This window comes from Ovis canadensis, chromosome 6 (assembly GCF_042477335.2).
Source record: "Ovis canadensis isolate MfBH-ARS-UI-01 breed Bighorn chromosome 6, ARS-UI_OviCan_v2, whole genome shotgun sequence".
Taxonomy (NCBI): Eukaryota; Metazoa; Chordata; class Mammalia; order Artiodactyla; family Bovidae; genus Ovis; species Ovis canadensis.
In genome coordinates, this window is record NC_091250.1 from 17,627,612 (window position 1) to 17,651,450 (window position 23,839).

Below are 23,839 nucleotides of genomic sequence, written 5' to 3' on the forward strand. Positions count from 1 at the left end.
TTTACTAACATTAAGGGTAAGAACTTTCTGTTTAATAATTTGGGAGATAATTGTGCAATACTTTAAACAAATGGAAGAATTTGGGAAATTTGGGAAATAAGTAGTTCTTATTCCCCCCCCCCCTTTTTTTTTTTCAAGTAAGCACTGCCTCATAGACCATTTTTACACTGTCACATTTAGCTTCCAATTTTTAGGGTTAATTAGAACTCTCTAGCCAAAATAATAGTGAATTGCCTACATTTATGTTAACTGCTTTCCTGTCAGCCCCTAGTAGTTTGCTGTTTTGATATAGCGTTTTGGTTTTTGTTTTTTTCCCTAACTTCCGTCTTACATCTAGTTTGGTATGTTTTTATTTTGTCTTCCTTTAGTAGTGTAAAAAGGTAAGTCAGTATTAATTTGTAAAAGGAATGCAGAGTAATACAAGATGAACTTCTAAGGATTTTTCTGATCCCAGCATTTCTCCAGCAAGTCTTAAAATGTTGTCCATATCATACCATTATGTTTTATTCTAATACACATTCTTAAAAATAAAAATGGTAAGTTGCAAGTAATATGTAATAGTTATCTGAGATATAATGTAAGAGACATGTAAAGAACAGTAAGACCCCCTTAGTTGTTTACAACCCAACTGAACATTGAAATTATCATGGGAGTTTTACAAATTACTGGTGCTTAGATCCTTTACCCAGAAATTCTGATTTGGCTGCTTTGGAGTGCAGCCTGGATACAAGATTTGTTTGTTTAACTCCTCAGATAACTCTAAAGTGCAACCAATGTTGAAAACCACTGAACTAAGCCTATCTGCAGATTATTGGTTCTTAACTTTGACTAGACAGTAGGCAATTAGTCAAACAATAATCCGTATCAGTGCTGCCAAGAACAAAGAGCTTTATTTGGGGTCTTAGGAATTGCCATTCTGGAAGCACAAATTGGGGTGAAGCTGAGTTTTCAAGAGAAAGAGCCAGGGACTTATAAAGACAAAAGTCACAAGTTTGTAAAAGCTCTCTGGAAAGAATTATCACTGATCCTTGTGCAGGAAAGAGATATTTGTTCTTAACGGATATGCTGTCAGAGTTATTTAGGGTAAGGGTCCAACAAGCACCTTAAATGTCTGAAGCATAGGGCAGAGTTCTGGATGCCTGAGTTAAGACAATAAGAGATCAGAAGTTCAGAGTCCATCAAGAATCACTTCCTCAGTAGCCTCCCAGCTCCATTTCAGAGATCTCTCTTGGCAACACTAAATTTTATTTTCCTCCCAGAGAATTAACAGGTGCATTAAAACTATAGTGTCTGAAACTGTAGTCCCATAGACTAGAATTTAGCTTCTCTTGAGGTGGAGTCCAGGAGATAAGTCTGTTTTGTTTTCAGTGTGATGATTTTAATGTGAAGTTAAAACTAAGTATTATGACTCAAAAATTAAGCTGTTTAATACCACAGCATGGGAGAGATATAGTACTGTTATTGTGTTTTTGTGTTTTTAGATAACATGCTATATACAACCTTGGCCTGGTAGAAGCACTCAGTGGCTCGTTTAGTTATATAACTAAAGCAAGTAAGTTAATTATATTTAAAAAGTATTATTAGTAACTGTATTTTAGGATACGTGGGCGAAATTACAGTTCTAGGCACCCTACCATTCAGCGGTTCTAAATTTGATCCTTGTGACAATTTTGATCAAATTATCGTATTTCTATCTGCGAGTCAGAGTCAATTTTCACCAACACAAAGCTGAAGAGCAATTATCATCCAATTAAAAATAAATATAAAGAATTTCCAGCTGCTCTGGAAAGTCTCATTGACATGGTGTTGCCATATCCAGTAGACTGACAGTAACTCTGGATCATTTCCATTAATGCTGGGCTACAGAACAGTGCATGGGCTTCCCAGGTGGCTCAGTGGTAAAGAATTCATTTCCCCCGTGCAGGAGATGTAGGACACTTGGGTTCTATACTTGGATCAGGGAAGAAGCCCTTGAAGGAGGAAATGGCAACACACTCCAGTATTCTTGCCTGGAAAATGCTATCAACAGAGGAGCCTGGAGAACTACAGTCCTCAGAAATGTGGAGTCTGACTGGACTTTGCAACTGAGCACCCAGGCACAGAACAGTGCGGATGTCTCAGGCAGCCCCAAAGCAGGAAAAAGCAGCAGAACCTCAACAAACAGCATCCCATAATGCAGGAATAAAAGAAAGCCCTTTTGAATTTATAATGAGGAAAAGTATAAAGAAGTTTAATTATTTTACATAATGTTAAGCATGTAAACGACTAAGTATTAAAACCCATTCACTGGAAGAAGCCTGCGGAGCAGGGCGAGGACCTAGGCCCAGGTGGTAAGCAGGCTTCTTCCGGAGGTGGGGCCAGGACTTCCTGTCACAAGATGAAACTGCACTGCTGTTTCCAGGGGCGGCCGTTACGGCCTCTGGCATCACGATTAACTGACGGAACCTCCGGAGCTCATTTCCCCGAGGCAAGGCCAGGCACGCCGTCACGTGATGGAACCGCCGTGGCACCGCCCCGTCTGCCCCGCACAGGAACCTGGGAAGGCGCCGACATGGCGGACAGCGCGACGCTGGACGCGACCACAGTGCAAGTGCTGCAGGACCTGGCCAACCGCCTGCGCATCCATTCCATCAGGGCTACATGTGCCTCTGGCTCTGGCCACCCCACATCGTGCTGTAGCGCGGCAGAGATCGTGTCGGTGCTTTTCTTCCACACGATGAGGTACAGACAGACTGAGCCAGCGCACCCCGACAACGACAGATTCGTCCTTTCCAAAGGTCATGCCGCTCCACTGCTCTATGCTGCCTGGGCGGAGGCGGGCGGCATCAGTGAACCCGACCTGCTGAACTTGAGGACAATTCATTGCGACCTCGAGGGACACCCAACCCCCAGGCTGTCGTTTGTGGATGTGGCTACAGGATCGCTTGGGCAAGGGCTGGGGGCTGCGTGTGGAATGGCTTACACTGGCAAGTATTTGGACAAAGCCAGCTACCGGGTATTCTGCCTCCTGGGCGACGGTGAGTCCTCAGAAGGCTCCGTCTGGGAAGCTTTGGCCTTTGCTTCCCACTACTGTTTGGACAATCTCGTGGCAGTGTTCGACGTCAACCGCTTGGGGCAAAGTGGCGTTGCACCCCTGAAGCACTGCACAGACATCTATCGGAATCGCTGTGAGGCCTTTGGATGGAATACTTACTTAGTAGATGGCCATGATGTGGAGGCGTTGTGCCAGGCCTTTTCTCAAGCTACTCAAGGGAAGAACAAGCCCGCTGCCATAATTGCAAAGACCTTCAAGGGCAGGGGTATTCCAAATGTTGAGGATGCAGAAAATTGGCATGGAAAGGCACTGCCAAAAGAAAGAGGAGATGAAATCATTAGACTAATTGAAAGTCAGATACAGACCAACAGGAATCTCCTACCAAAACCTCCTGTTGAAGGCTCACCTCCAGTCAGTATCACAAATATAAAAATGACCTGTTTGCCTGATTATAAAGTTGGTGACAGGGTAGCTACTCAGAAAGCATATGGTTTGGCTCTGGCTAAACTGGGCCTTGCAAATGAAAGAGTTGTTGTCCTGGATGGTGACCCAAAGAACTCTACCTGTTTTGAAATATTCAAGGAAGAACATCCTGAGCGTTTTATTGAGTGTTTTGCTGCGGAACAAAACATGGTGAGTGTGGCACTGGGCTGTGCCACACGTGGTCGAACCATTACATTTGTTACTGCTTTAGCTGCCTTTTTGACTAGAGCATTTGATCAGATCCGGATGGGAGCCATATCTCAAACTAATATAAATCTTATTGGTTCTCACTGTGGGGTATCTGTTGGTGAAGATGGCCCTTCTCAGATGGCCTTGGAAGATCTAGCCATGTTCCGGAGCATTCCCAATTGCACTGTTTTCCTCCCAAGTGATGCTGTCTCGACAGAGCATGCTGTTTATCTGGCTGCCAACACCAAAGGAATGTGCTTCATTCGGACCAGCCGATCAGAAACTGCAGTTATTTATCCCCCACAAGAAAATTTTGAGATTGGAAGGGCCAAGGTCATCCGCCATAGTAATAATGACAAAGTCACAGTAATTGGAGCTGGAGCTACTCTGCATGAAGCCTTAGCAGCTGCTGACGCTCTTTCTCAGCAAGATATTTCTATCTGTGTTATTGATCCGTTTACCATTAAACCCCTGGATGCTGCCACCATCATCTCCTGTGCAAAAGCTACTGATGGCCGGGTTGTCACAGTGGAAGATCATTACCAAGAAGGCGGCATTGGCGAAGCTGTGTGTGCAGCAGTATCTGGGGAGCCTGACATCCATGTTCATCAGCTGTCGGTGTCAGGAGTGCCTGAAAGAAACAGGAAACCTAGTGAATTACTGAGTATGTTTGGTGTCAGTGCTAGACACATCATAGCAGCTGTGAAATATACTTTAATGCACTAAAATAACCGATTTTTAAAAATATCAGTCTCTGTGTTGGTTTTAAAACCCTGTTGGACCTTTTTGTGTATTATTTAAACAAAGCCATTTAAGAGCTTGTTTCATTCCTAATTCAGAAATTCTAGTCAACTACTTATAAACTGTGACTGTATATACAAATGTCACTCAGTGTTGAATCAGTAGTTTAAGTAACAGAATACAACAACCTACTACGAAGTTTGCTGATAAGACTACAAATAATTGACTAATTTGGGAATTAATGTAGAGGTAAGTTTCCTAAATGTAATTTACTTGTGAAGAAAATGTGAATTTCATTGTAGACTTCAGTAGCCTAGGTTTTGAGGCAAGTACGAGGTTTCATGTAATGCCATCCCACCTGCAGCTTCCTGGATAATTTTTGACTACAGTTGCCTAGAAATTCCCTTCAAAGTTTGTCTTTTCTCCTTTGCAGTTTAGAGACTGGAGGGCAGCAGTGAAAGTTCTCTTATGGTGTACCTCATTGCTTCAGTGACTGTTCTGTGAAGAGATGAAAGCCTGACTACTTCTGGTTTACACATTACAATATTTTGTGAGGTTTCAGAAACGTTTCATTTTCTCAGTGACCAATTTGCCAACGATTATATTCATCTACTCAGGAAACTAGAATTAATGTAATAAAGTATTTAAAAACCAATAACTTTATTCAGTTTGTGTCATGTATGTGTGACTTGGTTTCTCTCTGATAAAAAAAACAAACAAGCAAACAAAAAAAACTTCTATTTAAACGAGAAACAGAAAGAGGCATGTTCTCTCAATAGAGGAAAATGTCCCAGCTGGAGACAAATCACTGGAAAACAATGTGTGGACTGAAGCACACCTCTCACTTTTTGCCGTGAGTAAATAGAGTATATGGCTGGAATGTAAGAAGAAGTACTAGTCAGGTAAATCAAAGCCAGACCCAAAGTTCAAAAGTAAATTTAAAATGACTTTTTGTCAGGTAATTCCTTAGTTTTATTACCTTCATTAAGTGTCATCATTAAGTTAATTGGACACATAACCCAGTTTGTTCTGGAAGGTATCACAGAAACCAAAAATCACTAACCTGAGAATCAGAGAAATGGGGGCCTGCTCAGGACAGTAGAATACTGTCTGCACTTTTTCTCTGAGCTGGTTCTGGTTTCTTCTTTTGAAAATTGATTATAATTGCTCTTTATTTCCTAAGATTTAAAAATCATTTTGTAAAATTAAAAACAGTTGCTATAGGATTATTGTAGGAATTTAGAAAATACAGATACACAACAAATTTAGCTCATTTGTCTCACCATAGAAAAATCCATTTGTAGTATGCATATATAACTGTAGCTCTTAAAATATGGTCATTCCCATGTAGTAACATCAATCAAATGTATCCGTGGATGGGGTGCTGTTGAACAAGTCTTTATCCTTAAAGTTTTTAAACCCTACTGAAAGGTTGTTGTGAACCACGAAAGATGCTGGGATTCTTGGCCTCTGGAGGAGAAGAATTTAATCCGGGGCCAGAGACGAGGCTTGATGGCTCAGAGCTTTTGTTTAATAAAGTTTTATTAAAGTATAAAAGAGAAAACTTCTGACATAGACATCAGAAGGGGGCAGAAAGAGTACCCACGCCCCTGCTAGTCTTTAGCTGGATGTTATATAGCTATTAGCAGTCTGCTAATTAAAGCAATGTCTCAAAACTCAGAGAATGGCACCAGACCTCATCCACAAGATGCATTTTGAGATAATCTTGGCACCAGGTGAGTCATCCTGGGCCATAAATATAGAGAAGGGGAAAAAAATGTAACACTAGTTTGTTTCTTCCTGCCGCTTAAGAGAGAGAGAAAAAATGTCTGACGCTCGCAGCCTATTTTCTCCGTTTGGAGACCCTGGCCTTCCTGCCTGTTACAATCTCACTACCATTGATTTAGACACAGATTAAAACAGACGAAATACCAGCACAAAATTACTTGTCCTAATTTGAGTTTGTATACTAGGAAAGAGCTTCAGTTTTTATGGCTTGTAACTTGAATGTGGGATGCAAAATGCTTTGCTTCCAATCAAATATGCATAAACACAGCTGTAATAATGACAGAAGTTCAGGGTGGAATCTCAGAAATGATCAAAAATATTTTTGTAGGAGGGTGGAGAAGGTGTTAATCTCTCCTGTAAAGATTCGGTCCCACAGGACATCAATCAGTGGCTGGCAGGTCCAGAAGAAAGAAATGGGAGATGAGACTTCTATCTCATGTCTACAGTTTGTCATGTAAGATGGAATCAAATCCAATTGTGTTATATTAAATATTCTCCAGCTTTGAATGTATCTGGAGATCGTGTAACTGCCCATGGAAATCAGAGAATTATTCTGACTGATACTAATCTTGACCCCTAAAGCTTGTGTATATCCAGTTTTGACTTGGATGAACACCTGGTCACTGGTTTAACTCAGGTCTTCTATTCATTGTTTTGCCTAGAAGAATGTCATCTCAAGAAAGCTTGATGACATTCCAGGGACAGCTGTGACTACATCTGCTCCCTGGCTTATGGTTCAGCTAACAAAGACCAAAGATGGGAAAGGGCAGGAGGTGGAAAACACCAGCAGGAAAAATCTATTTGCCTTCCATTTTTGTGTAACTCCAAACTCAAAAATCCTGTGGATAGAGAAACCTGTCAAGCTACAATCCATAGGGTCACAAGAGAGTAGGACGTGACTTAGCAACTAAACAAACAAGCAAAAAGCTATGTATGACTTTATACTTTTAGATGGTTAAGAAAATGTTAAGAGTAGCATTTTATGAAAACTATGAAATTCAAATGTCCATGAATGAAATTTGATGGTAACACAGCCACACTCCTTCATTTATATATTATCTGTGGCTTCCTTGGAGCTGCCACAGCAGAATTGACATCAGTTATTGACATTTGTCATAATTGTGACACACACTTTATGGTCTACAAAGCCTAAAATATTTCTCTGGATTTTTACAGTAGAAGTTTGCAAATCCTGAGGTGGAACATTGGAGCGAGGTGAGGGTGACAATATCCAGGTGGAAGAGATAAGAATGGCCTGTGGAGGTTCAGGCTTCGTGGCTACCACTATCTTTGTCTACAAAGTGTTGGTAAGATTGGAGGTTTTGTGCCTATCACAGGCCACCACGTTGAGGAGTAAAGACACACACGGATCAGAGAGATTCTGTGTGATGTGTGACAGTCTGGGAATATAGGAAGCGAATTTGGGAATATAGGAAAGTGTAATCTCAGAAAGGGACCACCAGTGATTAGAGTACCTACCTGCTATTAAATCCCTCATCTGTTGGTCCCAATGTTGCTGAATTTATGTGGAAAGATATGGTTGGTAGTGATTTTCAGCAGAGGAGATGATGATGTGTTTGGAGAAACCTTTGGAAATTTGGATGAAAGAAAAGTATAAGAAAACATACTTCCCTTTCTTTCAACTCTCACTGAAGCAACTGGGAAGAAAATGTTACCATTTCCTTCTTCAGGGATCTTCCCAAGCAGGGATCAAACTCAAGTCTCCTGCATTGGCAGGCGAATTCTTTACTGCTAAATCACAAGGGAAGCCCAAAATACAGCTAATACATGTTAATTTGGGCTTCCTCAGTGGCTCAGCAGTAAAGAATCCACTTGTAATGCAGGAGTTGCAGGAGCTGCAGCTTCCATCCCTGGGTGGGGAAGATCCCCTGGAGGAGGGCGTGGCAACCCATCCCTGTATTCTTGCCTGGAGAATCCCATGGACAGAGGAGTCTGGTGGGCTACAGTCCATAGGGTCACAGAGTCTTACACAACTGAAAAGACTTAGCACGCATGCACACATGTTAATTTGACAAAGGCAGAAAGGCAGTTTTTCAGGGTGCTGCAAGGCTAGCTGAGTCTCCACTGTACTCTCAGGCACTTTGACAAGCACTGTGAACGGATGTCTGCTCTAAGTTGGGCATTGTGGAGGTAAAGCTCAAAATCAACATTCAGCATAGCAGGGGCACCTCCTACCAAGAATGAATGCTGACCTATCAGAAGGTATGCTGCCAGGAGAACTGAACAGTAAAGTAAAGAACCCGCTGACATCCCCAAGGGAGAGGTAGCCAACCATTTAGTTCAGTCCAGGGGCTATGTGGAGTGGAAGACACAGGACCACATAGAGCTCTGGAGTTGGAGTGTTTTCCTCCAAAAGGCAGACTGCCAGGTTTTCCAGATTCTTACATCTCATACCTTCAAAAGAAGAACAACATGCATAAAATTTATTGAACACAGTATAGTTTCCCAGTGAAAAATTATTTTACCAGTAATATGCTGATTAATAGATTGCAGGCTGCTCTGTCCATGGGATTCTCCAGGCAAGAATACTGGAGTGGGTTGCCATGTCCTCCTCCAAGAGGGTTAATAGATTAGTATATTTCAAAAGCAGACTAAGCATCCCACACATGTAGATGAAGATTAACTGACACACACATATACAGACCAGTATGTTCACGCACGTGTGTGCATCACATGATTTATGCCACATGTTTGAAAGAACATTACTAGATGAATAATACTATTGTTCAGTCACTATTTCATTTCTAACTCTTTGAGACCCCATGGACTGCAGCATACCAGGCTTCCCTGTCCTTCACTATCTCCCAGAGTTTGCTCAAACTCATGTTCATTGAGCAAACAATGCCATCCAACCATCTCATCTTCTCTCCCCGTGTCCTCTTGCCCTCAATCTTTCCTTACAATCCATAGGGTCACAAAGAGTCAGACACAACTGAAGCAACTTGGAATGCGCATGTCTGAGAAATATTGATGAGAACTTCCCGCAGCACCTAGATGCTGCTAAACTCATCTCTTGTCTCTCTGTCCTTGGCCTTATAGATTTGCCTCTTTAGAATCAAGTCTGCTACTCTGTTCCTGGGGCACCACTGGAGTTCTAAAGTTTTGTTTATACACAGAAGGCTTGAAAGCAAGGGTGGGAAAATTAATTTTGGCTTAAGTTAACTGTCTTCTTAATGTAGTCCTGAAATTACAGTGATATGTAGTAATTTATTTCTGGAAACCCAAAAGGCATATTTTTATTTTCTCATTTCACCTAAACATCTTTCCCTGAATTGTTTACGCGAATAGCTTTTACTCTCTAGGTGACAGACTCGTGCTGACTACGTAATATATATTAATTACAACAAAAAGTCACCTAACGCAATCAGCTGTACAAGTCAAGTTTATTTGTTAGAAATAGATTGGTTTGGTTAATTGGCAATTTACTGTTTCTGGGGAATACAAGAATGTTAGACTATTTTCCCTCTGTTTATACCAACCCACCCTCATATAAATGCTATTATTTTCATGTATTTTTAAGTCCTTCCATACATAAATTTAGTTTAAAAGCTAACAAATCATTTTGATGTATATCATCCAAACACGAAGTGCACAGTTCAGTGAGTTTTCACAAAGTGGAAACACTCTTCTAACTCATATTGAATCAACAATTATAATAGTGGTCCCAAAGCTGCTTTCTGTCCCCTTCCCATGGATTGATTATTTCCTCCTTTATCTTCCAAATAATTATTTTAATGGCTAACTCCATTGATTACCTGTTTTTAAACTTTACATACATGGAATGATACAGTGTGTAGTATTTTGTATCTGGCTTCATTTACTCAACATTTACAGAATTTTCCACGTGGTTACCTGTGCTTAAAGTGAAAGTGAAGTCGTTCAGTCGTGTCCGACTCTTTGGGACCCCATGGACTGTAGGCTACCAGGCTCCTCTGTCCATGGGATTTTTCCAAGCAAGAGTACTGGAGTAGGTTGCCATTTCCTTAATGTTCATTAAATTTCTCTCTTGTATAGTATTTCAGATCATGAATATACCTCAATGTGCATGTCCATTTAAATGATTAATGAACACTGTTTTCCGTTTGGAGCTATAACAAATAGTGGTGCTATGAATATTATTATACACTATCATGATGAACACACAGGTTTCTTTTTATTGGTTATTGAAATCAGGAGTCATTGCTTTGTCACTTTGTTATACTATGTCCACCTTTAGTAGAAACTTCCAAGTATTTCTCTACAAGGGAAATTTTTATTTGCTAAGTCTTGCAACCCACTCCATAGTGATCACACTAATTTACACACTTATATCAGAATATGAAAGTTCAGGTTGCATCCCATTCTTGTCAACATCTGCTTTAATCTATATTTTTTATTGAAGTATAGTTTATTTACAATTTTGTGTTAATTACTGCTGTACAGCAAAGTGATTCAGTAATACATATATAGACATTTTTATGTTCTTTTCCATTATGGCTTATCACAGGATATTGAATGTCATTCCCTGTGCTATACAGTAGGACCTTGTTGCTTTTCCATTTTATATGTAATAGTTTGCATCACTTAATCCCAGCCTCTCACTGCATCCCTCCCCCAACAGCCCCACTCTGTGGTAATCAACAGTCTGTTATGTCCATGATTCTATTTTTTTTTTTCAGTCGTGGAGTATGTTGTTTAAATGGCATTGAGTCGTGGTTTTAATTTGTATCTCCTTATGGCTAATGCAACTGGGCATCTTAGTACGTTCACTGGCCATGCAAAAGTGTCTATTCAATTGTTTCGTATGGAGGCTCTGCCTTTATATTTTGGTTTTATGGGTGCTTTATGTATTGTGCATACACACATTTGTTGGATACATGTATTTCAAATATCTGCTCTCACTCTGTGAACTGCCATTTCACTCCCTTAACAATTCTTCTGACAAACAGAAACATCCGTTTCAATGTAGTCCTACTTACCATCATGTTTCCTCTCTAGGTATTGTGTTTAAAAAGTCTTTAGTTTCCCCAAGGTTATTAAAGATATTTTCTTCTGCAAATTTTATATTTTTATCTTTCATTTGTTCAGTCACTCAATCATGTCTGTGTCTGACTGTTTGCAACCGCATGAACTATAGCATGCCAGGCTTCCCTGTCCTTCACCATCTCCCAGAGTTTGTTCAGCCTCATGTCCTTTGAGTCAGTGATGCCATCCAACCAGAGATCTACAATTCCTGTGCAATTGACTTTTATATACGGTTTGAGATTAGGGGTCAAGATACAATGTTTGTCCTTATTGACGCAGTTGCACAGCATCATTTCAAAAAACCCATCCTTTTCCTCTCTGTACCAGGTTGTACATCAGGCAGCTGTACATGTATGGATGTGTTTCTGTTCCATCAGTCTGTTTATTCTTGTGCCCATGCTACACTGTCTTAATTATCATTGTTTTTCTCATAAGTCTTATATTCAATAGTTTAAGTCCTCTTATTTCCTCCACTTTTTGTTTTCAAGATTATTTTGGCTTTTCTTAGTCCTTTGAATTTCTGGATACATTTAAGAAATAGGCTGTCAATTTACACAAAATTTCAATTGTACCTTCATACAATTATATTTATGTTATATTCCCTTTTACTATTCCATTTAAAGAGATTACATTATTAAACATCCTTTAGAGAGTTAAACAGATATCATTAAAGTAATTTTAGCAAATTAGGTTTACAATCTTCAAACTTTGATGTATCTTGGGAGAGGTTGGAGGTAGGTCCTAAAGGCTTTGAAAGTGACTTGTAAACATGGAAGATTTGAACAAATCTATTTCCAGATCCTTAAGTCCATCTTTTGTTCCTAAAATTGATCTGCTTGAGAATACATCTATGATTTTTTTTCCAGTATTCTCTTTCATAATTGACTCTGTTCTACTTTTCAGAAGGAATCTGTTTTTTCACCTATCCTTACTGTTATCATGCATTAGGTTCAGTTCAGTTCAGTTAAGTTGCTCAGTTGTGTCTGACCCTTTGCGACCCCATGAATTGCAGCATGCCAGGCCTCCCTGTCCATCACCAACTCCTGGAGTTCACTCAAACTCATGTCCATTGAGTCGATGAGGCCATCCAATCATCTCATCCTCTGTCCTCCCCTTCTCTTCCTGCCCCCAATCCCCCCCAGCATCAGAGTCTTTTCCAATGAGTCAACTTTTTGCATGAGGTGGCCAAAGTACTGCAGTTTCAGCTTCAGCATCATTCCTTCCAAAGAACACCCAGGACTGATCTCCTTTAGAATGGAATGGTTGGATCTCCTTGCAGTCCAAGGGACTCTCAAGAGTCTTCTCCAATATCACAGTTCAAAAGCATCAATTCTTCAGTGCTCAGCTTTCTTCACAGTCCAACTCTCACATCCATACATGACTATTGGAAAAACCATAGCCTTGAATAGACGGACCTTTGTTGACAAAGTAATGTCTCTGTTTTTGAATATGCTATCTAGGTTGGTCATAACTTTCCCTCTGGCTGTGAAATTTTCAAAGTGTGAAAGAAGCATTTCAAAATATTTATTCTGGCAAAGCCACTTTTACTGAAGTTCCCATGAGCCAGCCATAAGTCATTGTGCCTTTTCTTGCCTTACTGTTAACTTTGTTAAAGTTAAAGCCTGGAATTAGAAAGTTATTTTAACCTATGTGTGTATACTCTCAATTCAAGATACATTATAGGTTGGAGTGGTGGCAGTAATGACATTTTATGGACAAGTCCTTTCCTCCTATCTCTCAATAACTGTCAAAGCATTGATGCTTAGAGTCTCAGGAAAGCCAAACCAAACAGCAGTAAAAAAAAAATACTGAAGATGGCAGCACTTCATTCTATCCAGACCAAACATCCTGACAAGTTGTTATGCCTTATCTATGAATTTTAGAAATGGACTATTCAAGATTTACAAAAAGCATTTTCAGTCTCCTCATTAAGAAGAAGGTAAAGTCTCTCATTCACTTATGTCTATAGTATGAAATGATACTCTGCATGATTGACTGTAGCATGAAATTAGAAGACGATTGCTTCTTGGCAGGAAAGCTATGACAAATCTAGACCATGTGGTAAAAAGCAAAGACATCACTTTGCCGACTAAGGTCCATATAGTCAAGGCTATGGTCTTTCCAGTAGTCATGTCTGATTGTGAGAGCTGGACCATAAAGAAGGCAGAGTGCCAAAGAATTGATGCTTTCCAACTGTGGTGCTGGAGAAGACTCTTGAGAGTCCCTTGAACAGCAAGGAGATCAAACCAGTCAATCCTAAAGGAAATCAACCCTGAATACTCATTGGAAGGACTGATGCTTCAGCTGAAGCTCCAATACTTTGGCCATCTGATGCGAAGAGCTGAATCACTGGTAAAAACCCTCATGCTGGGAAAGATTGAAGGCAGAAGGAGAAGAGGGTGACAGAGGATGAGATAGTTGGATGGCATCACCGATGCAATGAACATGAACTTGAGCAAATTCAAGGAAATCTTGAGGGCCTGGGAAGCTGGGCATGCTGCAGTCCATGGGGTCATGAAAAGTCGGACAAGTCTTGGCAACTGAGCAACAACAATGATTTCAAGGCAGAGGAAGTGAGATGTTCCATGTTTACTTCTGATGGAGAAAATCACGGTTTAATTTTTTGTGTGCTATTTGTTTAGAATCACAGATGAGATTTTTTTGTGTGTATGTGGGACAATCTTGGATAATGCATGTGCATTGTTTTCTTTAGGTATAAAACTTGTGCTTGTTGTCACCAGTAGACCATTTCTCTGCTTTTTCATCTTTGATATTCTTGTTTATCTCTGAGTGCCTATTGCTACCATGTATTTACTAAATTTAAATTAACCTAAAATTCAGGATATCACGGATTCTACTTCACAAAGAGTTCGTTTAAAAGGCAGCCTTAATTACTTCTTGCAAAGCTTATGTTTACTTTTGTTCCGATACTTTCTTTTATTTTTGATGCTAATTTCCACAAATTAAAAACTTCGCTCTTTATAGAACATATTAAAAGCAGCTGCAGGACTAAATGTACCCCTGTTGTAATCTAGGACAACCTAGGGCATGGTGCCCTGAACTTTAGAGAACTTGCTTTATTTAGTCAGGATTAATTTATCCCTTTCAGGTTTGATATATCATTTTAATTCCTTTGGATGTATTACAATAACAATTTTATTTAAAAGGTAATATTAATATGACAGAAGTTGCATCCTTAATATAATAACAAAAAATTAGGTGTAACTTTAAATTTTCTGGTAGTAGATGAGGAAGAAATTTCAAGACCGCTGGTTTTAATTAATGAGGACTCATTTATACCAGACACACATGGCAAACTGTTGACCTGAGGGATGAATCCAGCCCACAAATGTCATCCTATTCCAGCCCAAGGTTGAAATAAATCTAAAGTGTGTTTTCTTACAAAAACTAAAAATGTTTCATGATTCCAGGGTGACATAATTAAGATAACTCTGTAGCAAACAAGATCAGTTTAATTATTTTTAGTTCAGTTCAGTTCAGTCGCTCAGTAGTGTCCGACTCTTTGCAACCCCATGAATCACAGTATGCCAGGCCTCCCTGTCCATCACCAACTCCCAGAGTTCAGTCAGACTCACATCCATCGAGTCAGTGATGCCATCCAGCCATCTCAGCTTTGGCGTCCCCTTCTCCTCCTGCCCCCAATCCCTCCCAGCATCAGTCTTTTCCAATGAGTCAACTCTTCGCATGAGGTGGCCAAAGTACTGGAGTTTCAGCTTTAGCATCATTCCTTCCAAAGAAATCCCAGGGCTGATGTCCTTCAGAATGGACTGGTTGGATCTCCTTGTAGTCCAAGGGACTCTCAAGAGTCTTCTCCAACACTTTAGTTAAAAAACAAACAAACAAACAAAGCTATGTCTTCTGATTCATCACTGTTAAGAATAAAACAAGCTAATATTTTAATTTATTTGAGTTTGCTTTTTCTAAACTTAAGTAGATTTACTGATCAACTAGGCTAACTTTACTCTTACCTATTTATGATTATAAAAAATTAGATTTTATTCACTTCAATTGAATCATTATTCTGACTAGATTTTCTGAAGTCGGGATCATCTTGAGGATAACTTGAGGACAATCTAAGTCAGCTTGAGGATAATTTCCAAGATTGTTAGGTAACCTAAAACCTTGAACTGATGTTGACAATTCAGATAATAGACTGTGAGTTCAGACTTCTGGTAGACATCATTTAGACAACTCTCAGACCATAGCACTGGACTGAGTCAGCATATCCAGAACTCAGTTTCAGTTGTGACTAGCAACCCAAGATCCAGAAGGACAGCAATTAATCACTGAATTAACTAATGAGGGGAAATTTATGGTGGTTACCTGTTTGAAATATTTATGATTTTGTCTATTTATGTTGTATTTTTCTGGATATATAAGACAGTTACTTCTTAATAAAAAATGATTTCACAAATTCTGCTTTTGTAACATACATGAAAAAAATTTAATGTCTGACTCTCAGAATCCCCTTCTCCCCAGGACTGATAAGCTTACAAGATCTGCCTATGTTTTGTGGCAGTTATCTTGGGGGTAACTCTAAGAAGACTCACTGTCCTAAGAAGCTGGGTTTCTCTAAGAAGCTGTCCTCCTTCTTACCAAGTTATAGCTGCTTATATTGTGCAACCAAGCCTTTGCCTGGAGAGTCTTCAGGGTGGTGGTCAATAACAGAGTGTGACAAGACATTTCAAGGACTTAACTCTGATGCTCTGTGGGACCAGCGCCCACAAAGACCTCTTGGGACCCTGGCCTGGAATAAGTGGAAAGGCAGTTAAATCCAGGGTCCTAGAGAAAAGCCATACAAGGTTTTAGATACTATGGTGCAAACTAGCAGAGTTTTTTTGGATTTGAATTCTTAGTCTCAGAATAGCACCTATAGAGGCTTTCTTCTTCTTCTTTTTTTTAAATCTTTCCCTTTGTGTGTGTGTGTGTGTGTGTGTGTGTGTGTGTACGTGTGTGCTACTCACAAACGTCAACATTTAACCTTCATTATTAGCTTTTCTCCATCAGTTAAACAATGATCTATTTACTTTTGGCCTCACTGGGTCCTTCTCGCAGCATATGGGCTTTCTCCATCAGTTAAACAATGATTTGTCTATCTTTGGCTGCACTGGGTCCTTCTTGCTGCATATGGGCTCTCATTGTGGTGTGCGGGGGCTGCTCTCTGCCTTCTCACTGCGGTGGCTTCTCTTGTGGAGCACAGGCTCTAGAGTGTGGGCTCAGTAGTGATGGGCATGGGTTTAGTTGTTCCATGGTGTGTGGGGTCTTCTCACACCAGGGGTTGAACCTGTGTCCTCAGCATTGGCAAGCAGACTCTTAACTATTGGTCCACCAGGGAAATCCCATGGAGGCTTCTTAAACACACAGAGTCTCTCACCTACATTGCTCATGGACCTCATGCTTCTCTTTGCTACTCTCCTTTCACTCACCACAACCACGGTATCTGTAATTGCACAGTAAAGACCGCTCCCTGCCACACCACAGACATTATTGTAGGAGATACCATGCTTTCAGTTACTATAGCAATGATGTCTCTTTGTTGGTCATGAAAGTGGCTTGTGAATTTTCAGTCAAGTCATTGACTCTTCAGTGTTTCCTCTGATGAGTCTGTGAAGATCAGATTCTTCCAGGCACTGTTTCCCCATGTGATGTCACCACAGATTGACTGTAACCCTCCTTGGTGGACAGGGCTTGACTAAACCCTTCTCTCCGTACTGTTCTCCAAGCAATTTCCCATAATTTTGACAGTGTTTCCCATTTCTAAGGCTTGCTTCTACCTTTTTTGCTTGTTTGTTTTGCTCCCCTTTCTTATGGTCTCTGGGACCTCTGCATCAACTATCTGTTCTTTTCTTCAGAAACTTTGCAGAAAAAAGGTTCAGTACAAGGAGGATGTTAGAAGCCAGATGAAAACAAGAAAGGATCAAATAAGTAGTGAGAAAGTTAATCCAATGACCTAAGACAAGTCTTTTGAGAATTTCTGCCACTAACAGATTCATGGACTTTAAGATTAGTGAAACAGACATACGCATCAGCTTAGAAATCAATGGAGAAAGAATGCTTTAAAATTTTAAAGATGAAGGCAGAAACTTAGTAAGTCCAGGGCACTGAAGGAAGGAGTGGCTTTGAATTAAGAAGAAATGAAGGATAAACTTCACAGAAACTTTGAGGTAGCAAGGAGAAAAGTGATCATGGTATTTGAATTTAAAAAAAGAATGCAGCAGAAGATAGTATTTATCTCAGGTATATAACAAGCCAGGTTTTTCCAGAGTCTATAGCAGATCACATCGATTTGTTCATGAACTATAGGATCTGCAAATCACAGCCCCAAGAACTCAATTTGTCACCTATGCCCATGATATCAATCATCTTTATTTTATGTCCTTTACAGCTTTGTGCTTAGTATATATCTTAAAGATTCATTTCTTCCCTTAGAACATTTCTATTCAATAGCTTTGCACTTAATATTCAATGTATCTTAAAAATGTATTTCTTTCCTCATAAAACAGATTATAGTTATTGCTTCTGGCTTATATTTATATTTGTCTTTAAAATTTTTACTTAGTTTAGCCACATCCCGTATTTTTAAAGTCTGGTTTTCTAACCCACGTGTATTCAGTGGAGAAAGAACAGTGCTCTAGAGTGCGGGCTTCATCCTGAAAGCCTTCTGATGAAAGCTTCCATTAGTTATCATCTCTTTGATCTTAAGTGCACTTTCCAATCAGTCATAATAGTGACTCATATTATCTTCCATTTTTAAAGAATTACTTGAATCATATGGTAACATTTTTCCAAACCACTTAGAATTTCTGCTTCTGCTGGACTTGTATCCTTCAATATGATTATATATTATGGAACTGAAATAGGAAATCTATCAATTAATCAGCAGATGTGAACGTGCCTTAAGTAATAGTGCAATAGAAAGATACATTTCATGAACAGCATGGATAACTATACTTAAGAAGTGGCTAAATTATGATTTCTGAACCATCTATTTAATGTTCTGAAAGTTTTATGCTTTATCATCTATTATTCATCACCTCATCTGCCTTTTTTACTTCAGAATTTCTCTGCATCATCACTTACTTTTATATTCTGTAATCATTAAGTAAATATATAGTATTGGCATATATTCTGATAGTTGTTGAAGAAACAGTGATTAAAATGTTTGGACTCTGAGATGGGTTCCTCCTTAGTGGGAAAGAAACATCCATAAATAATATTCATAAAACACAGGTAGATACTACATCAAAACATGAAATTGTCATTTTTTGTAGGTCCAAATTGGTCAACCTTGAAACAATACTATAATGTGCTGATATAGATTTTGAAAGTATCACTTAAGATACTGTGAAAAATGACAGGTGTCAGTTGTCAGGCAGTAAAGAGATCAGGAAAGGAGATGCTATTATTGGATGAGGAAAAGTGTATTTTCCACACAAAGGAGAAATCTTTAAACTTGACAGTATCAAGGAACTTGGCATATTCCAGGAGGTATATGAAGACAGTTGTTGAGAGATAAGTATCCAAACTATTTCGGTTTAAATTTCACTCCACCACTGACTTGCCATAAGGCCATAAGCTATTAATTTTTCTGTCTTCCAATTACTTCATTTGCAGAATAAAGGTGATAATAGGACCAGCTTCATCTAGTTGTTGGAGAGTTAAATGGTTACATGTTAAGGCTCTCAGGATGGTGTCTGGCAAAAGACTGTCCTCTGTCCATTTCAGTTGTTACTGTTGAAGGACGAATATTGAAGAGCCCTTCTCTCTTTCATTTGCCTTGCTGAAGCTCTGTCCTGCCTCCTTTCCAAGGCTGCCCCTGTAGGAAGTATAACCAAAAGTGGAGGTCTGGCTACTCACCCCTCAAAAGCCGATAGCAAGACAAGTTTCGTGGAAAGGTAAGTTTACTTTATTTCAGATGCTGGCAACTGAGGTAGAGGAAAGGGCAGACTCTAGTCCAAAGGCTGACAACCAGTGGGTAAGAGCTTTTATAGACAGAGGGGGCTTCATGTAGACACATCAGCTCCAACAGTCTCCTTGAAGTTGATCACGTGGTGATTGTTTTAAGTACAATTAGTCTTCAGTTCCAGGGCCAGTTTGTTTCCATTTCCTTGAGGCCAATTCTCAGAATTGTGGCAGCTTATTGTCATCATGTGGTTAACTTCCTCCACCTGCTGGGGTTTCAGCATCTACAAGACAGATCACAGGTCATGGTTCAGAATATTATCTCAAGGCCCAGAGAAGGAACTGAATGTCCTTAACTGTGCTTAATGACTAAACTATTGTTTTGTCCTGTCCGACTGCTTTTCTTTGCTTCTGCATTTTCTCATGTCTCTGATTAAACTTCCTCTTTGGCTAAAGTTTTTCCACAGACAAAAGGCAGGGCAAGGACATAGGAGGAAAGGCCCATAGGGTCCTACTTGATTTCAGAAGTATATGATCTCATCATCTCTTGATGTAACTCTCCAAAACGGGCTCCATCAATTTTGTCTCTTTCAAGTGCTCTGCATCTTGCTAAGGAAACCAACACTCTCTTCTTCACCAAGAAGGCCTCGTACTGACCCCAGCTGAAGATGAGTGGATGGAGAGCTCCACTCCAAGGTTGTCAAATCTGAATGCTGTGCATTTGCCAAGGGCCCACCCACAGGGCAGCATTGCAGGGCTGGGAGCCTCTTCTGTGACCCACTCTGAAGTCACAGCATTTCCCTCACTCATAAGTGAAATGGCTTCACATCAGGATTTTTCCACATGACCTTAACCTTATATCGTTACTACAGCTTCAGTTTTTTAAAGTCTTTCTCTCTTAAATTTTAAATTATTTTAAAAATGGATACTTATTTTAATGGGAAAGATAATAGCATTTGGTAAAAATGAATGATCTCACGCTTGCTTGTCAATCCATCTCTTGTCTCACTCATCATGGGAACCAGTATTAAGAGCGCCATGTACATCCTCTTGTTCCTTTAGCCCTTCTCCACACTCAGACAAATGGTCTTGTCCTAGGATACTTTCATTTGAATATTTAACACATGTAAATTGTAAATTTTTGTTTTTCTTAACTGAAATGTAACCATTTGCCACCCAATGTTCTCAAACTTTCTGTTTTCACAATAGTGTACTATAAACATCTCTTCAGGCCAGTGGAAATAGATCTAGCATAGATGCTTCAAGGCATGGGTGTAAACATACTTTTTTATTCAACATTCCCCAACTGGTGCTTCCATACTATAAAAAATAGCTTTTGTATCTATTTTTTTTTAAGTAAGTTTTTTTTTTTTTTTAACTTCAGAAGGTGAGATCTTTAAAATTGGGGCTGCTGAGTCACAGGTTGTGAGTCTTTTTACATTAGCAGTTATTGACAGAGTACTTTCTAAGAACGATTTTAGTCAGTCTCCCTCTTGTTTATCAGAAACAGCAGCAGCAGCAGCAGGAGATGTTTTCACTCGTAATTATTGCCAGTCTGATGAGTTAAAAATACCTTGTTATGGTTATATTTTGCATTTCCTTTACTACTTAGAAACATTGAAGATCATTTCATATGCTTGTCAGTGCTTAAAATTTATATTCTGTGAATATCTAGTTTGCTTCTTTTCTCCAATTATTTGTATTTTTTTTAATTGGCAAGAGCTAAGAGTCAGACACAACTGTCTGGACAACAACAAAAAGCTCATTGTATATTAGAAATACTAAATATTAAAATAAAATAAAAAATTAACAGGAGAGTCAGAATATATTTACAGTGCATATTTGGTTACATTGGCACCACTGGGTGTATAGAAAATAATGTGTTGTTGAATGTAATAATGCCATCAAATATGTTTATAGCTTCTGGGTGTGCTGTCTTACTTAAGAAACTCCACTTTCCCCATGTCTATTGTCAAATCTAAGGCTATACAATACTCCTCAAGATTATCTCCAATAATTTGATCATTTTATTTCTATACCAGACCTTAATTAATTTAGATTTTTAAAATTGATCTATAATTTATTTATAATATATCAGTTTCATGTGGACAACATAAACATCAATATTTTTGTAGATTATACTCCATTTAAAGTTATTATAAAATATTGGCTATATTTCCTTGTGCTACACAATATATCCTTGTTGCTTATTTATTTTATAGTTAGTACTTTGTTTCTCTCAATCCTACATCCTCACTCCCCTGTCCCCACTGGAAATCACTAGTTTGTGTCTATGAGTCTGTTTCTGTTTTGGTATTTATTTGTCTTACTTTTTAGATTCCACATATAAGTGATAATATAGAGTATTTAAAGTCTTTCTTAATCTGACATTTCACTAAGCATGGTACTTTCTAGGTCTATGCACATTCTTGCAAACAGCAGAATTTCATTCTATTTTATAGCTGAGTAATATTCCATTATATATATATGTATGCATGTATGTATACCACATATTCTTTATCCATTAATCTGTTGATAGACACTTAGGTCACTTTCATATTTTGATTATTGTAAATGTTGCTTCTATGAGCACTGAGGTATCTGTCTATTTATTTTATTTCGACATATATCCAGGAGTGGAGTTGTTGGATCATACTTCAGTTCTTCCTTTCTTTCTTTCTTTCTTTTTTTTTTTTTTAGCTTTTCAAGGAAATCCCATACAGTTTTCCACAGAGGCTTCACCAATTTAAATTCCCACCTATAGTGTACAAGTGTTTCCTTTTTCTCTATCATCACTATTTGTTTTTTGTGGTATTTTTAATCTTAGCCATTCTGAACAGGTCTGAAGTGAAGTGTTGTTGTGTTTTTGATTTGCATTTCTCTTATAATTAGTGATGTTGGGTATCCTTTCATGTGCATATTGGCCATCAGCATGTGCTCTTTGGAAACATGTCTATTCAGGTCTTCTGCCCATTTTTAAGCTGGATTGATTTTTTTATATTGTTTGTATGAGCTGTTTATATATTTTGGATATTAATCCTTTATTGGTCATACCACTTGAAAATATATTTCACATGCAGTAGGTTGTCTTTTCACTGTGTTGATGGTTTTCTTTCATAAATAAAAGCTTTTAAATTTAATCATTTCCCGTTTATTTATTTTTGCTTTTGTTTCTCTTGCCTTAGAAAATATATCCAAAAATATTGCTATGTTGATGTTGAAGAGTGTTCTGCCTTTGTTTCTTCTAGGAGTTTTATGATTTCTAGCTTTACATTTATGTCTTTAATCCATTTGAGTTTATTTTTATATGTAGCATAAGGGAGTATTGTAATTTCTTTCTTTATATGTAGCTTTCCAGCTTTTCCAACACCACTTGTTGAAGATACTGTCGTTTTTCGATTGTTTATGTCTTCCTTCTTTGCTGTAGATTAATTGACCGTAGATGTGTGGGTTTATTTTGGGACTCTCCATTTTTTTCCATTGAGCTATGTGTCTGTTTTTGTGCCATTACTGTATTGTTTTGATTACTATAGCTTTGTAATGTAGCTTGAAGTCAGGGATCATGATACCTCCAGCTTTGTTCTTTTTTTCTCTAGATTCCTTTGGCAATTCAGTCTTTTGGGATTTCATATAAATTTTAAAAGTATTTGTTCTAGTTCTGTGAAACATATCTTGTGTATTTTGATAGGGCTTGCATTAAATCTGTAGATTGATTTGGGTAGATAGTATGGACATCGTGTCTGAGTCTTTGCGACCCCATGGACTGTAGCCTACCAGGCTCCCCTGGGATTCTCCAGGCAAGAATACTGGAGTGGGTAACCATTTCCTTCTCCAAGGGATTTTCCTGACCAGGGGATTGAACCTGAGTCTCCTGAGTTTCAGGCAAATTCTTTACCATCTGAGCCACCAGGGAAGCTCATGGACATTTTAACCATATTAATTCTTGTAATCCAAGAACATTGGCTATGTTTCCATTTCTTTGTACTGTCTTCAATTTCATCAATGTTTTATAGTTTTTAAAGTATAAGTCTTTAAATTCTTGGTAGGTTTATACCTAGATATTCTTTTTGATGAAATTTTAATTGGGAGTATTTTGTTAATTCTTCCTTTATGTCTCTTAATATTTGCTTTACATATTTAAGTGGTCCTGTATTAGGTACGGAGAAGGCAATGGCACCCCACTCCAGTACTTTTGCCTGGAAAATCCCATAGATGGAGGAGCCTGGTAGGCTGCAGTCCATGGGGTCGCTAAAGTCAGATGCGACTGAGCCACTTCCCTTTCACTTTTCACTTTCATGCATTGGAGAAGGAAATGGCAGCCCACTCTAGTGTTCTTGCTTGGAGAATCCCAGGGATGGCGGAGCCTGGTGGGCTGCCATCTATGAGGTTGCACAGAGTTGGACACGACTGAAGTGACTTAGCAGCAGCAGTATTAGGTGCACATACATTAATGTGTGTTATAACCTCTTTTGGCAATAATCCCTTTACAATTATACAATGCCCTTCTTTGTGTTTTGTTGTATAGTTCATTTTAAAGTCTACTTTGTCTAATATAAGTATTGTTATCCCTGCTTTATTGTCATTTCTGTTTGCATAAAATATCATTTTCTCATCTCCTCACTTTCAATCTGTATGCACTGACAGGCTCTGAAGTGA

General features: G+C 38.8%; 1 protein-coding gene across 1 annotated transcript; it reads left to right on the plus strand.

The window, feature by feature from the left end:
- Positions 1 to 1,883: 1,883 nt before the first annotated feature.
- On the plus strand, positions 1,884 to 5,102 carry TKTL2 (transketolase like 2). The gene has a single exon (XM_069593350.1). It carries the CDS (start codon positions 2,378 to 2,380, stop codon positions 4,430 to 4,432), a length of 2,055 nt encoding a protein of 684 aa, XP_069449451.1. The 5' UTR covers positions 1,884 to 2,377; the 3' UTR covers positions 4,433 to 5,102.
- The last annotated feature ends 18,737 nt before the right edge of the window (positions 5,103 to 23,839 follow it).

Excerpts from the sequence above, each read along its gene's own strand:
- TKTL2 (XM_069593350.1), top strand. The coding sequence starts at position 2,378 with ATGAAACTGCACTGCTGTTTCCAGGGGCGGCCGTTACGGCCTCTGGCA.